Raw genomic sequence first — 15,491 nt, 5'->3', positions numbered from 1 at the left:
CCATATACCTTGTAAAATAAACTAGTGCACTTACATGTGAAATGTAATAATTTATTTTTATAAATTATGTAGTGTGGGTTTTATTTTTGGAATCAATATCTGAAAACTTTGTCACAAAATATCGCCTGTTGCAAGACTGCAATACTAAACCTGTTTTATGCTGCTCTGAAGGTTGGTTTTCTTTAAGCAAGCTAGAACAATAATGCAGCTGTTGTTTGGTGGAAATATAAAGGTTTGCAATTAAATATTCTTTTTGTTTTACATAGAAAAAAATTATCCACAAGAACACAACTACCCAACACACATGAATCATGTATTGTGATATCTAACCTCTAGAACTGTTTCTCAACCAGCAGAAAAAAATCAGAATATATGTTGTAGAGCTGTTACAATCCTGGTGTGATGATGAGCTAGGTGAATTTATATGTAAGTTTCCATATGTAAGTTCTCTAATAGTCAATTTATACTTTTCATCTTCTGTTTAGGACTGTAAACACAACACAGGTGGTTCATATTGTGATAGATGCCTTCCTGGCTTCTATGGTGATCCTACTAAAGGGACAGCTGAAGACTGTCAGTTGTGTGCTTGCCCCTTAAATATACCTTCTAACAAGTAAGTTGTATATTTATTGCATATTACACTTTTTCACTTAGTAAATTGCATGATTTCTTGATTTATATTTTTGCATTTACACCTGAAATCTTTTCTTGTTTCAGTCAAGTAATATACTCCGCAATATAAGCTTTTAATTTTTGCAGTTGTACAGAGTGCTTCACAGACAGGCAAAGATCAAGATAAAAGCTGGATGAGACTAATTTAGAAAGAACAACACAGAATTTCCATTTAGAATCAGTTTTAGAATCAATAACTAGCATTTGCTTGTCTGTCCTCCTTAAGAGTTGTTGTTTCTAGTGTTAAAGCTCAATTTACAAATTTAATGGGCTTTTTCAGTAACTGAATTTAAAGTCAATTTATGTTGATCAGATAAAATAGTGAATTTTTCTGCTCAGTGATTTGTTTGGAATCTGAATTCATCTTTAGATCTTACGAGCGAAAATATTGTGTCAGCGTATCTCAGAATAATCACTATTGTTTTATTAAATAAAATACTAGTGAAAAGTTATTCAAAACTCTGATCTAAGAACCAAAAGCTTTTTATGCTACTCCATAGCCTAATTTAATAGACTGAGTAGCTTGAAGATTTTTTCATTGGTTTTGTCCCAGTCAGTACCTAAAAAATAACAGTACCAAAATAATTTTACACGATGTAGTTGAATAAAACTGAACCCCGTCTGTGACATTGCATCCCATTAAAATTGCAGTGTTCAGAGAAGGAATAGCCTAAGCACTTACGAGCAGAAATTCCAGGAGATTGTAGAATGGGAGCCTGCCTTCCTGTTAGCATGGCTTTTGAGTTGGTTTTATTAGATCTATATGGGTTTATTATATCTGCTGCTCAGGCATAGTTCCTCTGACATCCTCATTACTTAGTATTTCCTTGCATCATTAATTAATTATCTTTCTCTTGTTTGAGAACACTATGCTGACAAAGCAGGAGAAACACTATCACATTTCAATCTTGCACAGACGTGCAACAAACCAGGTAAATAGGTTGAATTTAGGTTTTGATTGGCAAAATGCCTGGAGGCTTCCATTATGTATTTGTCAGAGTTCTGTGTGCTTTACTTTTCTTTTTTGAAGATGAGAGTCCTCTTTTTAATATTTAGTTTTCTTAAAAATTATAGGTACAAAATACACAGTATAAATGTTCTTTGAACTGTGAAACTGTGTTAGTCCTGAATCCTACAAAATTCAGCTTTGTAGAACTCACTGTAAGGTTCAAGGTCTCATGACATTACAGTTATAGACCAATTATTTAAAAAAGAAGTTGTTAAAGATTTAATGTGTTACTCGTAGGCTGTTAAAATACTTGTTTTTCTTTTTTACTTAGTTGACAGTGAGTTTGTTATGCTAGGGAAAATGTTTGTAAACAATTCAGATTTCTTCACATGAAAAATAAAGAAACTTCTACCAAGTTCATGTGTTATGTTCTTTCTGAGTAATTGAATGAGTTACAATGACTAATTGTATGTACAAATTATTGTAAATAGCTTTTATGGATTTTAATTCCTGCAGCATTTAATTTCTAACATGACATAACATGGCATCTGTAAGTCTCTAAGCTTAATACTAATTTCCTTCTACACAGAGAATATTGTTCATGTAATAAACCTGAGAGATATATTTTTATTAAGAAATAAGTTTTATCTTTTATAACAATCTAATTTCTTTATGATATTTGTAGTGGTTCCCATCACTGTTCTCACAGCACATGACTAGTTTTCTTTGCAGTGCCACATAAGGTGTTCCGTTCATTTTAGAAATGATGTGGTAATGGTATTGTTCCATAGTTGACTTAAGTCCCTCTCCTATTTTCCAATGGCAGGAGTTTCCATATGCAGTCATTGAAGCCAATTATAAAACTGCCTTCTGAAGCACAACAGTCATGAGTGGCTTGCCATACGTCAAATGAGAGCACTTAGCCAAACCAGGAAACTAAAATTAAGTTATCTAAGCTTGTTTTCTACATCCTGGGCTGTATTTTCCACTTTTTGCATATATCTATACATATGTGCTTATATCATGCAAATGAGATCAATACCCATATAATAAATGGTATATGTAATGGATGCTTGACTTCTTTGTCCTTTCTCTTCTCATTAAGGTACCACTCTTACAAACTGTTCTAACATTCTTAGTCCTTAAGGAGTTTCAAATAAACTGATTTTCTTCTATGAAGATTATCAGTCATACTACTAAGTATTTTTTCTACTAAATGTAGATGTCTGGGATAATTACTGCTCTTCTCTTGATGTGGTGATAAATTTAATATAGGTAACAAAGACCCTGACAGGAATGCTTTATCCCTGAAAATGGGAGATAGAAGATATCTCACTAAGGCTGGGAAGGTCACAAGTAAACTCATAGCATCTGAACTAGGAATTCGAGTCAATGACAGAATTTTAATATTTTCTTGGAGTATTGAATAAAATCACAGACAAATTCTCAAGGGATATTTTCCATAACATACTTGTAAGCCTCTAGGAAGTCCTGTCTCCCAACATAGACTTACCACATATATACCCATACTGTGTATTCATATTGTCCCATGTCCTGTTATTAATGTTGTTATCTTATGTAAAAAAACAGTAAAGAGCGATGATAAATCAAGAGGGACTACTATTTTTTGAAGCTTATTTTGACAAATCAATACTTACAGTTCTTTAGTATTTAGCACTAGCAAGTAACAAAATTCTTAATAATCAGAAAGATAAACCCTTCTTAGCTTGATATCACGTATTTCTTTATAGTATGCAGATTGGAATTTCTCAGTATATTAGTGTTTAGTGTTGAGATGTGGACTATTAAGTCAGAGAAAGAATCTAGGAGGCTAGGTCTGAGCATATCCCTTAAAACATGGAAATTCTACTATTCATTATTATTGCTTAGTAATAATAAGAGCATCATTATTATCATTATTATTATCATTATCGTCATCATGATTACTACAACATTTTAAATGTATGCAGTTGAATTCAGAGTTCTTGGTGAAACTTTGATACAGTCAGTTTTGTTCAATGCTGTAATGAGCTGTGATAGCATCTCCACAAAGTTTCCCATGTAGCTCTTGGAAAGAGTGAGGTTGGGACTGAGAAGCGGGAACTTATTTGAAGTAAGTCAGTTGCTGCTGATTATATTCAATGATAATGTGTGCTTTCATTGCTATTAAAAAATAGAACGAGCAATTACTGTTTCTTCAACTGACTCCTCATGCATTTGTGGATCTATTATTAAGTAAATGACATTGGAAAATAACACAAACATAATTCTTATGGGAAAGAGAAAAATCCCAATACCTATCTATGTTTATTGGACCTGACATTCCCACACTTTTCTTACTGATCCCTTATGTCTGTGAGATAACACGGAATAAAGAATAACTGAGGACAGATCATAGGATGGATGACTCCTGAGAAGTGGGGTCTAGTCACCAGCATCTAATCACGTTAAATTACCCTAATTAAGGTTTTCTGCCTTCCCGGTGCTTATTATTTTCCAGAAACTGTCGTGGTATATCCTGCTTTAATACATCCAAGGTTGGATTATATCTATTTGTTATTATTGTAGAATGAACTGTTTGAATATACCTTCCTTCTGATGTCTTTGTTGGAGCAATTCTGTTGCTTCTCAACTTCTCTTTTCCTAGGTTACAAAAGATAAATTTAGTGTCTTCTTTTCAGGTAGCTACTTTGTTTTCCCCTTGTGAATAGTCACCTCACTATGTACCTGCTCCTATTCTTTTATTTTTATTTTTTTCCTTTTTCTATTTTTCTATTTGTTCGATCAGAGTTGATTACCGTTGTTTAGATGAGGCCTTATAAAGATGCTCATATGTCTCTGTCTCTAATAATCATTACAGAATTACAGAAAAACAGATTTCCTCTTTTTCTGTGTAGTGTCTTTTAGAGTGTCAGGAGGTTTCTTCAGAGAAGTTGTTAAGAGAGAAAGAAAGCAAAATGCTAACAGTGAGGGAACACAGTTCAGAGTTAAACACAGACATTGAGAGGAGGAGCTTGCAAATGCCTACAGTATCTTTATTAATAAAAAAAGAAAAAACCAAAACAGCCAAAATTAATTAGAGCATAGCAAAGAGGTAAAGCCTTCTAGTCTGCAAGCTATTCTTAAACTTCAACGTGCCTGTGTGGCCTGTAGCTTGAGGTCATTGGCACTTGATTAACTCAAATGTGTTCTCTGGGAAGCTGCACCAGATATTTCCCTTTTTGCCCCTCCCCTTTCTTGTTCACTGGGTTCCTTTCACAACCGACTATACACAAAGTTAACTGAGTTTTTAATCAGTTGTCCCTCAGAAAGATTTATATAGGGGCTGCATTATGGCATAGATTGTTTTGCCAGGCCCTGGGGGGCACAAACAAACAGCTGTGCATTCCTGCCTTTTTAATGGTATCCAGACCACTCAGTGGCAGGCTCAAGTCCCGTAATAACAGGCTATTGGGATGCTGCCATCCGTTGCTCTATATTCAGTGTCGCAGAAATAGCAGAGTCATTCCAAATTCAATTTGCTGGAGTCGAACTTAAGCCCTGTGTCCTAGACCAGAATCACTTTTCCTGTGCACTGTTTTGCAAATTAACCATCTCTAAAGTGGGAAGAGAATTATGCTGTTAACCATCTTTTCTTTATGTTTTGTCTTTGTCCCCCTTCTTTCTCAATATCAACAACACAGCTTTAGCCCAACATGCCATTTTGACCGAAGTCGTGGATTAATATGTGATGAATGCCCTGCTGGATATGTGGGACCACGCTGTGAAAGGTAAGCAAGCACCATGCTTTTAACCATATGACATCTGAAACAAAAGTATTGATCACATGAAACTGTTCTACCTTTTTATTACTTCCCCTTCTTATCCCCATTCCTGTGTTCTTAAACTCCCTGAAGAAATTCCTGTATATTTTCCTTTGATATTGCATACATGAATTGGTATTTTTCTAGTGCTTGTTTTATTATTTTATGGTAAAATGTAAAGTTTCCAAGAAGCATTTTCTGAGAAGTAAGAGTCTTTGTTAAAAAAGTTTTTTCTAGCATTTCTGTCACTCTTCTGTGATTTTTATAATTCTTTTGTCTCTTTTTTCATTTGAACGTTTAGAGCATGGTGAATCAAATATGCTGTAAATTACTGATGCCTCTTTTAGAGAAGTCAATATGCAGAAAAAATACAGCTCTTCTAACATGTTATTTGTAGATTTTGATTATTTTTAAAAAGAATATTTTACATTTTTGTTGCTTCTTGTTCCCTGTTGCAGTCTTTATTTAGCAAGTAGAACAAACTATGTTTTAGTGAAAAAAAGATCATTCTTCTTTGTCAAATACATAGAAAAGCTCAATATATATTTCCTACACTTATTACTACCTCTACAAAAGCTTTATTTTGAAAGGATCATATAGAGAATTTAAATGAAACAGACGGCTAACATGAGTGCTGGTGCTAAGCTCCCAGGAACCCTCTTCCACGGGAGGTGAGACCACACAAGCAAAGGGATATAATCACTGTATCTGCATGCCTTTGGTCCCTTGGGTTTTCACATGGATAAAACAGCTTTCAAGAGCAGTTAATATGCCAGGAGACCTCTGCTAGTTGTTTGAAGGTCATGAGGAATCGCTATTGGCTTTGTCTCCATTATCCCAGTCCCGTATGACCCTGCCAATGGCACCCACTGAAGAGGGGCTGGCAAAGTTAAGGGACGTGAAAACATGGCACTTGGATTTTTTAGCAGGCTTTTGCCATTTGGCACTTCCATGAGCTGCTTGAAGCGTTTTCCAATGTAAATCCTAAAAAAGGTAAGGTTTCTGAATGAAGATTTACAATATTCTGGCTGAGATGAGAAGAAATAGGAATGAAGCAAGAGGAAGAGCCAACCAGAAAAGCAGCAACCTGACCATGTGCTGTGAATCTCCCTATAGTCCTGTCTTTCCAATTTGCAGCTATTTCCTTTTAAATCCCCTGTTGTGCTATAACTGTCCTAAAGTGATAGTGCAGGCTGTCACCTGTTTCCACCCATCATCACCAAGTCTGCTCCTGCTGCGTGCTATTTCTGCCTGTCTTTTACTGTCTGTCTTGGAAGTCATCACCTTCTTTCAGCTAGTGGGCTGTGAAGTTAATGATGGCAGGAATAAATCACATCAAGAGCACTTTGGTGGCAGTTTGTCAATGCAGGGTCATTGACAGCTTCCATTAGCAACAAGTGCTGTTTCTGAGTGGAGCGCAGGCTGTAGATGAAGTAGGACAGAATCTGAATAAATGATGAGCTTGGATTTTAGCCTGATTTCCTAAGGAAACGAGGCTAGTGTGATCTTTTTGTGCGTGTCTGCCTGGCTGCCTGCAAAGTCATCTGAACTTGTAGGTCAATTTCAGCCAAATTTGGCAGAAGGATAGGAGGTCTCAAAGATAATAATTGTTCCCAAAGGTTTTGTGAAAAGAAGTGGCTGAATGGAGGTTAATAAATCAGGACATGTCATAGCTAAGGGGGAGAATATTGTGTGAACTCACACCTGATTAAACAGCAGAGAATACATGAGATAGAGAGAGAACAAGAGAGATTACTAAACGTTCTGCCCATAAGAAAACTTTCACAGGGCAAGGAAAAAGTGCTACTGTAGCCTGAGGGCTTACTCCCTGCTGAATAGAACATCCTGCAGCAAATTAGCAGCCCTTAGCCTTGTAACCATAAGATATAAATCCGCTGGAAATTAGACCATTAATTCCAATGCTCACAGAACAATTTGCTTTTAATTTTAACAAGTTGCTTGGAAATGTCTGCAGCTGTCAGTAATAATGATCAGGAGAAAGCATGTCACCTTTTGCTATTAATAGTGATTGTATAATTGCTGAAAGAGTTTACATGAAATTCTTTTTCATTTTAGCAACTACAAAGTGACAAGTGATCTGAGCCATGTGATTCATTAGCTGAACAATCCTAAATTATCGTGATATACTAAGTATCATGAAGTGAGCATGCACAGTACTGTACTTATTCATCCTAAAAAAATATCCTGTCCCTAGGGAGATACATACACATGTCGGAGTTGTAAAATGCCAAAAAAATTGCTACTTCTTTCACCTGTACTCTTCAGAAAAATGTTGCCAAAATTGTTCAGTGTTCTGAAGGGTCTAGGTCATAACACCATTGAAATAATTGCAGGTATAAACTGTGTTGAGAGTTACCACATACCTATAATTGTAGAGAAACTCCAGCTTTCCCATTTAATATTTTTCCCCAGCAAGTTAGACATAAGTTTTTTTCCTTTTCTCACTGCTCACTTTTCCAAAGACATATGAGGTAAGATGGACATTCTCTTAACTTCATAGAAAGGATCTATGAGAATATCCTGGGCTCAAAGGACGGCTTTTTGACATTTACAGGATGATGATATGCCTTTTCCAAATACAGTCTTGATAGAGATAAGAGCACAAAGCTTTAGGGAAAAGAAGCAAAATGGGTGAGAGTCTAGCTTTTCCTGTAGTACTCCATCATTTATGTACGTAGTTCCAGTAACCTTTTCCTTCAAGAAGGAGAGATGAGAGATCACACCTTATGTGTGAGGAGAAGGGTGAGCTGGCTCATGTCCTATCTTCCCCCCACCTTCCCCATTCTTCAAGTCTAGCACAGAGTGCCACCAGCCACAGTCTCTCACAAGTACTGTGGCTTCAAACTACTGCTCATTCTAGCTAATATAATTCTTCCACTAGTGCCAGAGGAGCAATTCTGTATTCCAGTGCTGATGGAAAAAGGGTCAAACATTTCAGGAGATTTGATACAACAAATGTGTTATGCAGGATTGCTTACAGCTTGCAAAGGTGGCACTCTGACGTTAGAAAATGCAAGATTTATAGTTGGTCACACAACAATAACATCTGTGCTGTGCGTCCGAGTTAAGATATCTAACTGTGTACTCACAAGTTTCTTTCTCCACAGGGCTTTTGCCTGATTTTGTACGCAGGTTGAATGCACATAGATTTCAAGGCGTCTGTACAAATAGTATTTCCAGACTTTAAAGTGTTTGCATGTGTAGCCTTAATTAACTCTGTCCCAAGGGCTTTTTTTCCAGTAAATATAAAGAAATGTATAAAATAAGCCTACCTGTGTTTCTGTGCGTACATGTGTATATACACAGCACCATACAGACTGCTATAAGGAATATTAACTCCATATGGACCAGGCCCAGTACACATACATATACATATATTTAAATAGTATCCCTGTACTTGGTACCAGTTATGCTAAATAAAACCAATGTCAGTCACAGACACACCTACATTTGAGACTAGAAGAGAAAAATATGGAAAAAAAAAAATCTTTCTTTACTGCTTTTACTCCTATTTTTGTTTATTTTTTAATCTCAGGGGTGTTCTGCTGCACTTAGCAGTCATTTATTTATACAAATGTTTTGTGTAATGCATAAAAGTAATTTTCCATGCCAAATATATTATTGGTGTTTGTTAATCTAAACCTTGCCAAACATATAATGCTTTCAATCTGAGAAGAGTAACTGAAGTAGGAATGTCCTTAAGGGAATAAAGATGGAATCAGTGGGTTTTTTAATCTTCCACTACTACTTCAGGGAAAGTGGGAGAAAAAGAGGAAGACTTTACATGTACACAGTTTTCTTTTAAGATGAACTGGTTTACTGCTACTTTCAGGATCATCTTCATTGGATTCGAGATTATGTATGTGTATAAGTAGAATATGGCTAAGAGATGGTAGTGGGTTTTTCTAATTTTAATTATCAGAGTCTAAACTGATGAGAATACAAAGAGTTATCGAGGTCTCCTGCTATTAATAGAAGGAAATTATTAGCAGTGCATTTTGCACAAATCCTTGGGGTATTCCTTCTGTGAATTGCTTGGCAAGTTTCTGTGAATGCTGTCAGATACGGAACTAACCCCTAAATAAAAATGGAAGAGGAAAATGAACACAAAATTAACTGAAATCAAATAGATTAGTAGGAGTGAAAGATACAGACAAATACACCAGTAGTAAGTGAGGGAGATCTTAGCAAAGTGTGGATTAACTTCAGATAATAATCTGGTCTAGATAAATTAAGATAGCTGCATAAATTATCCAAATGTTCTTGGTTTTTCATAAAACATGGCTATTAATTGTTACGTATTAAGATACATTCCTGACCATTGTAACTGAGGTATCATGACTGAAAAAAACCCAGTTTATTTTGGTGAAATTAAGCTAAAAATCAGTCTTTTGTGGTTGCTGAGATATCCTTCATAAAGGAAAAAAGTATCCATTTCTTTGCAGGGAATACAGTAGATGGCTACATTCATGACAGATTCTGAAATAAAATGCCTGAATTATTCTAATGATAAGATTTTGATGTCTTGTTGCTATGAGAAGATAATTGTGAGAGATAACTATGATAGCACAGTGGGCTAGATTGTGAAAATTTTACTCATGGTCTTAAGTGCTTAAATACACCCAGACCGATGGAATATTTATACATATTATTCATCTATGGTCTGCATTGTGTGTATTTTTAGAGGATCCTATTTTATGTAATCTCTCACTGCAAAAAACTCTTCAATTAGTTCCTACTGTGATTTCCTCTCTAGTTATCCATTTCTTATAATCTTTGTAATCTTTGCTAATGATATTGAATAATATTTAACAAATGTTTAGACAGCTTTGCTTAGGATCCAGTTGAAAGATTGATGAGATATTCTGGAAGCAAGGAAAAGGATGAGCTCGATGTACGAAAAGGGACAAGAGTGAAAGCAGAGTGGAGCTCTACATTCCTTTATTAGGATGATACACAAAATCTTTGCTCAACCTTGCCATCCAGTACCATTACAAAGTAGAGAGGATATCTGTGTACATTAGAACTGCATTCAAACTGATTTTAAAATAGTAGGAACTATTAATTTATGCAATGTGTTTTATGTACTTTCTGTTTTCTTTATGCTAATTGAAGTTCATCTGAGATGCACATGAATAACTTCATTAGCTAGAACCGGGCAATTTTTCTTTTTTCTCTTCACTGTCTACAAGTTACTTTTACTATGAAGTGTGAGCAAATGTACTGGAAAGGGAAAGCAGACCAGAATATAAATAGGAAATAGGCTGTGAGATGAGTAGTAATTTGCTTTAAATACAGAGTCATGTTAGGTCAGATTCACTAACCTGTGAATGGTTCACATGGTCCTCACAGGAAATTGCTATTGGGCAAGATGGAAAAGAAGGTGATATTTTTAAACAATTCTCTTAAAATGTGAAAGGCACAGTACACACCAACATAGTTCCTCTGACAATGAGCAATCTTTTTGTTACCTGGCCATACACAGAGATTAGCAATCCATTAATTTAACAAATCTGACCATGCAGTAGATCAGGGGAAGACTAAGTCAGGGGAGGATCTTGTTAGATAAAAAAATTTATGTCTGTATTACATTCTATTTTTCTAAACTAAACAAGTTTTTAAGGTATAGGGAAAAAAATCATCAGCCTTGCCAGTAAATGAGTACAGGACATCTAGACATGATATGCTGAAATACAAAGCATATCTAACACAGGATCATAGAATAGTTTGAGTTTAAAGGGACCCTTAAAAGTCATCTAGTCCAACTCCTCCCCCCACCCTAGAGTGCAAATAAGATTTCTTGATATACTTTGTCTCTCCTTCAGTACCAGTGACAAGATTTTTCACCCACTGAAGTCTAATTACTAGCAGAACTGGCAGGATTTCAGTTGGTACTGTATCTACAGTGTTGTTAAAAAGGAGAAGGAGGGAGAAAGACAAAAGACACTTAAGACACACTTGGGATAATTTTTTGTGATTAGGGAGGCAACAGAATTAAATATTTCTAATGAGAGGATCATTTAATAGTCCTAACCGATGATGTCTTTTACCTTAGGTGTGCAGAAGGCTATTTTGGACAACCTTTAATACCAGGGGGATCGTGCCAGCCATGCCAGTGTAATGACAACCTTGACTTCTCCGTTCCTGGCAGCTGTGACAGCTTGTCTGGTGCTTGTCTGATATGTAAGCCAGGTACAACAGGCCAATATTGTGAGAGGTGTGCTGATGGATATTTTGGTGATGCTGTTGATGCAAGGAACTGTCAACGTAAGTCACAAACTTTTACAGCTCCTGACAGTATTGATCTATCCTATAACTGTGTTCCTGAGAGAAAGACTGTGCCCCTGTATGTGTGAGCAGGAGAATGATATAGAGTACTTACACCTCTAAAAATTACTGCTGTGCGTCTGCATCTGGAAAGGGAGGCTTTAAAGTAAATGGAAGGAACCTATTAAAAACGTAGTTGAAGCAGACATGCAAAAAAACCCCCAGGGAGAGTGGAGCATTGCATGTGTGCAAAAGGTTATACTAAATGTCAGATCTACCAAACTAAATGCAAATAAATGAAAACTATTCACTACAAATGCTATAAGCTATCCAGAGAAATCCTGTTAACTAGTGAGACTGGTGCTGAAAGGAGGGAGTGTTATTTCAGTTACTGTAGGGTCCAGCTGTGGCAGCACTTGTGACCTCCTTCCCTCCTCCATGACCTCAATAAGAGTTTGGAGCTGCTGCTGCTTACAGGGCAAGATTCTCCCACCTGTAAAGCAGAGTCTAAAAGTCTCCAGACAAATTTTCTAAAGTGCGCTGGAAGAAGGTACCTGGCACTGCAGCAAACTACCACTTCTCAACTGAGTGGTGGCATGTTGTTCAAGAATCAACCCTAGCTCATACTTCCCCACAGTGATTACAAAAAATTATTGAGAGGAGATGGAAGATTTGTTAGCAACAGAAGCTTTTGCTTCTGTAGGAGGCAGTGGCTCTCTCTGAGCCATTACTGGCACAATTTAGAATGCAGAACAAGTGCTTTTAACTTAAAAACATTCTTCACATACCTTCCATCCTGTTCAGAGAAATGTAATAAAAGAGGTTACAAACTTCCCTGAAAGAGCAGAAGATTTTGTTTCAGTGTCACAAGGATTTAGTCCTTTTAGGTCCACTGGAATAAACTCAGAGTAACTCCACTGAGTATAGAGGTGTTGTAGCAGGATAAAATTATGCAAGTAAAAGTTCTGGAGCATTGTCTAACTGCTGTCTGCATAAGAACATGGAGACGATGTCTGCAGTATGTGTTGCATCCACGGCAGTCTAAGCTGGTGACATCTGTTTCCAAGACTTACTCTATTAGCAACTTGCGCTTTGAAAGTGAAAATACTGGTTCTGTTGGACCCTATAAGAGTGTGTGGGATGCAGAACATCACCAAGTTTCTCAACTAAGATTAATAAATACTGATGAATGCAAAGTCATAGATAACCATGAAGACATACACATGTGTAAATGCTTTCTGTACTTACTATACACAATGCCAGCAAAAATTTGGACAATCACATATATGCAATGCACAAGTTAACAGGTCGTGATGAAAAATGTCATATAAGTTAGAATGTTAAGTATGTAAAGTGATTTTAAAAAGAAGTGTATTTCAAAAATCATAGCTTCCAGTAGCTTGTCACCATTCCTGAGGCATCAATAGGATTGACCAATGGTCAATGCTTTGACCATTTCCACAGTAGTGGCAGCTCCACAAGAAAGAGATTTAGTATGAGGAGAGTACAGAAAACATACAATTAAAAAAAAAGATATTAAAAATATATACATATTTAATGTTGAATTACAAGCTTTGCTTTTGTTGTTAGTATCACTGACAAGGAGAGCTCCCTAATGTATTCATAGCCTTGTGCTTGCAGTTGCCTTGTATTCATCTACTCTCTGTCTTTCATGTGAGTTTTCTTTTTTGCATATGATTTTTTATTTCCTTTGCAGACTTCCATGAAGTTTGCCCTGCAGCTACAATATCAGAGGGACTGTGCCTTTACTTTGTTGTTTTCAATTTCATTCCTTATTAAAAAACCAAATCCAAGAGTATTGCAAAGCATGAATTTGCTTTCAAATTAGTGTTTGAAATGTTTCTTGCTCTTTCTCAGTACAGTGTTGTTGTGTGCATTAACCATTTCAAATGAAAGTACAGCTTTATATAAGCATAGCACCTCTGAACTTTTTTGTGTATCTATACAAAATCATAAATCTAAGAACAATGAGCAAATGTCCTAGGCATATTTGATTTGATTCTAGTAGGTTGTTTTTTGGAGTGAAACAGCACAGTGTGCTGAAGCAAATACCTGGAGGTTGTGCTGATGATAATAGAGCTCAGTGTCATGAGATGCATTAAAGTAGATATTCAAGTGTGCCTATGTTCCAGTGCGTAGGTACTACTGTTGGAGGAGAATAAGTGTGTGGGTTGATCATAAATAGATGTTCATAAATATTTATGCAAATTTAGAGAGAATGAAGGGTCTTGACCAATGTCATATTGGAAGAAAGTAAGACAAAGTTCTCTGCTATATTGTATTATAATAACCATTTCGAGCTTTGGACAAGAGCTAATCTTTCCAGTAGAAGTGAATGAATGGGAAGGCTTTAGGTGAGATAAATGCAATTTATCAGATTGTGTAACATTTTATTAGATGGATAGCCCTGACTTTATGTTTCTTCTCTATGTATGTACTGCCAGAGCCAAGAAAAACATATATATGTGATACTCATCACTGTGTACAGTTTGGAGTGTTAGCAGTTTTAAAACGTGAATATCTTGATAAGGAGGGCTGCATCCATGTTGAAAGATAAATTATGGGTTTGTTTAGTGTTGAAAACTGAAAGTGAAAGGAAAAGATAAGTGATGTTAATTACATCAGAAGTGTTTTAAATGTTTGCTTTTAAAAAATATATTGCAAAACAAAAAGAGATCAAACCTCTAAGGTTACATGACTGGTATGAACAGCAGGACCAGCATTATTTTTGTTACTTATTCCAGAATTTTTACAAACATTTGAGAAACAATGCCATGAACAGAATGTCAAGTCATCAAGTTGCTTTCATTTAAAAAAAGCAACTTTTGCAGAATACCTCAAAAGTGGGGAGAAAAACCGCCACCTATCCTTTCAATTTATAATTCGAAACTGTAAATTAGTAAGTCGAATGAAGTAATGAGGAAAGTCCTGTTGTAATAGTCTATATATAGAAAAAATAAAGCTGCCTTCTCTCACATGGCACCTTCCGACATCAAAGTATGTGACCACCATGTGTTCACAGTTGGGACTCAAGTGTTTCTTAAAATGAAACTGTCAGTTTGAGGATGAAAAAACAACACATGCAGTTAGGGCACTGCAGGAAGGCAAAATGTGGACTGGACCCCAAATTTACACAGTAGATTGATAATCAGTGTAGAAATATGGATTCATTCCATTCTGGGGGGGAAAAAAGGGACATGCAGGAACCAGCTCATGCTGATAGAATCAGTGACTGCATGGTTATAGTCCCTGTGATATCAATTGCATCCCTCTTCTCCACTGTGAGTGCTAATGGGATTTTTTCCTATTCTCTGCATGCCAAAAGGATTGTGGTTGAAGAACATGAAGGGCAATAGAAATCTTCCCCAAAATTTCTCTTCTCCTAAAACATAAGAATTTACAAGCCAGAAATATTATTTTCCTGAAGAAACAACATTTTCATCACCTTTTTAAATCTTAGAGCACTGTGATGAGTTAATCTGATCAGTTGGGTTACATTTCCTCTGGAAACTCTGATGCTATTGCTGAGGCAGAAATCCTGGACAGTAATGGTAGCAGAGAACCCTTAGTCTCTTTTTCAGCTCTACCCCAGAGTTCTAGCTGGAGGGTGAGGGCGTTACTACCCTTGCAGAGAGGCCCCAGAGTCAACCTCGTTCTGGGTCCTCAGCCTGCCAGTATATCCTGATGACTACATTGACAGGGAGTGGACTCCAGGGCAGCAGAACCAGCATGTGGAGCAGTAACACTCCCACTGGCCA

General features: G+C 36.4%; 1 protein-coding gene across 7 annotated transcripts in view; it reads left to right on the top strand.

The window, feature by feature from the left end:
* Positions 1-15,491, top strand: part of LAMA2 (laminin subunit alpha 2) — a 358,263-nt gene that overhangs the window by 213,436 nt on the left and 129,336 nt on the right. For all 7 annotated transcript variants that reach the window (XM_064649531.1, XM_064649530.1, XM_064649526.1 and 4 more), the window contains exons 17-19: positions 486-613; positions 5,305-5,391; positions 11,501-11,712. In XM_064649531.1, the coding sequence (XP_064505601.1) occupies positions 486-613; positions 5,305-5,391; positions 11,501-11,712 (427 nt within the window). The remainder of the gene's footprint in view (positions 1-485; positions 614-5,304; positions 5,392-11,500; positions 11,713-15,491) is intronic.

This window comes from Pseudopipra pipra, chromosome 3 (genome assembly GCF_036250125.1).
Source record: "Pseudopipra pipra isolate bDixPip1 chromosome 3, bDixPip1.hap1, whole genome shotgun sequence".
In the NCBI taxonomy this organism is placed as follows: Eukaryota; Metazoa; Chordata; class Aves; order Passeriformes; family Pipridae; genus Pseudopipra; species Pseudopipra pipra.
Note: the sequence above shows the minus strand (reverse complement) of the source record. Positions and strands in the feature narration are given on the sequence as shown.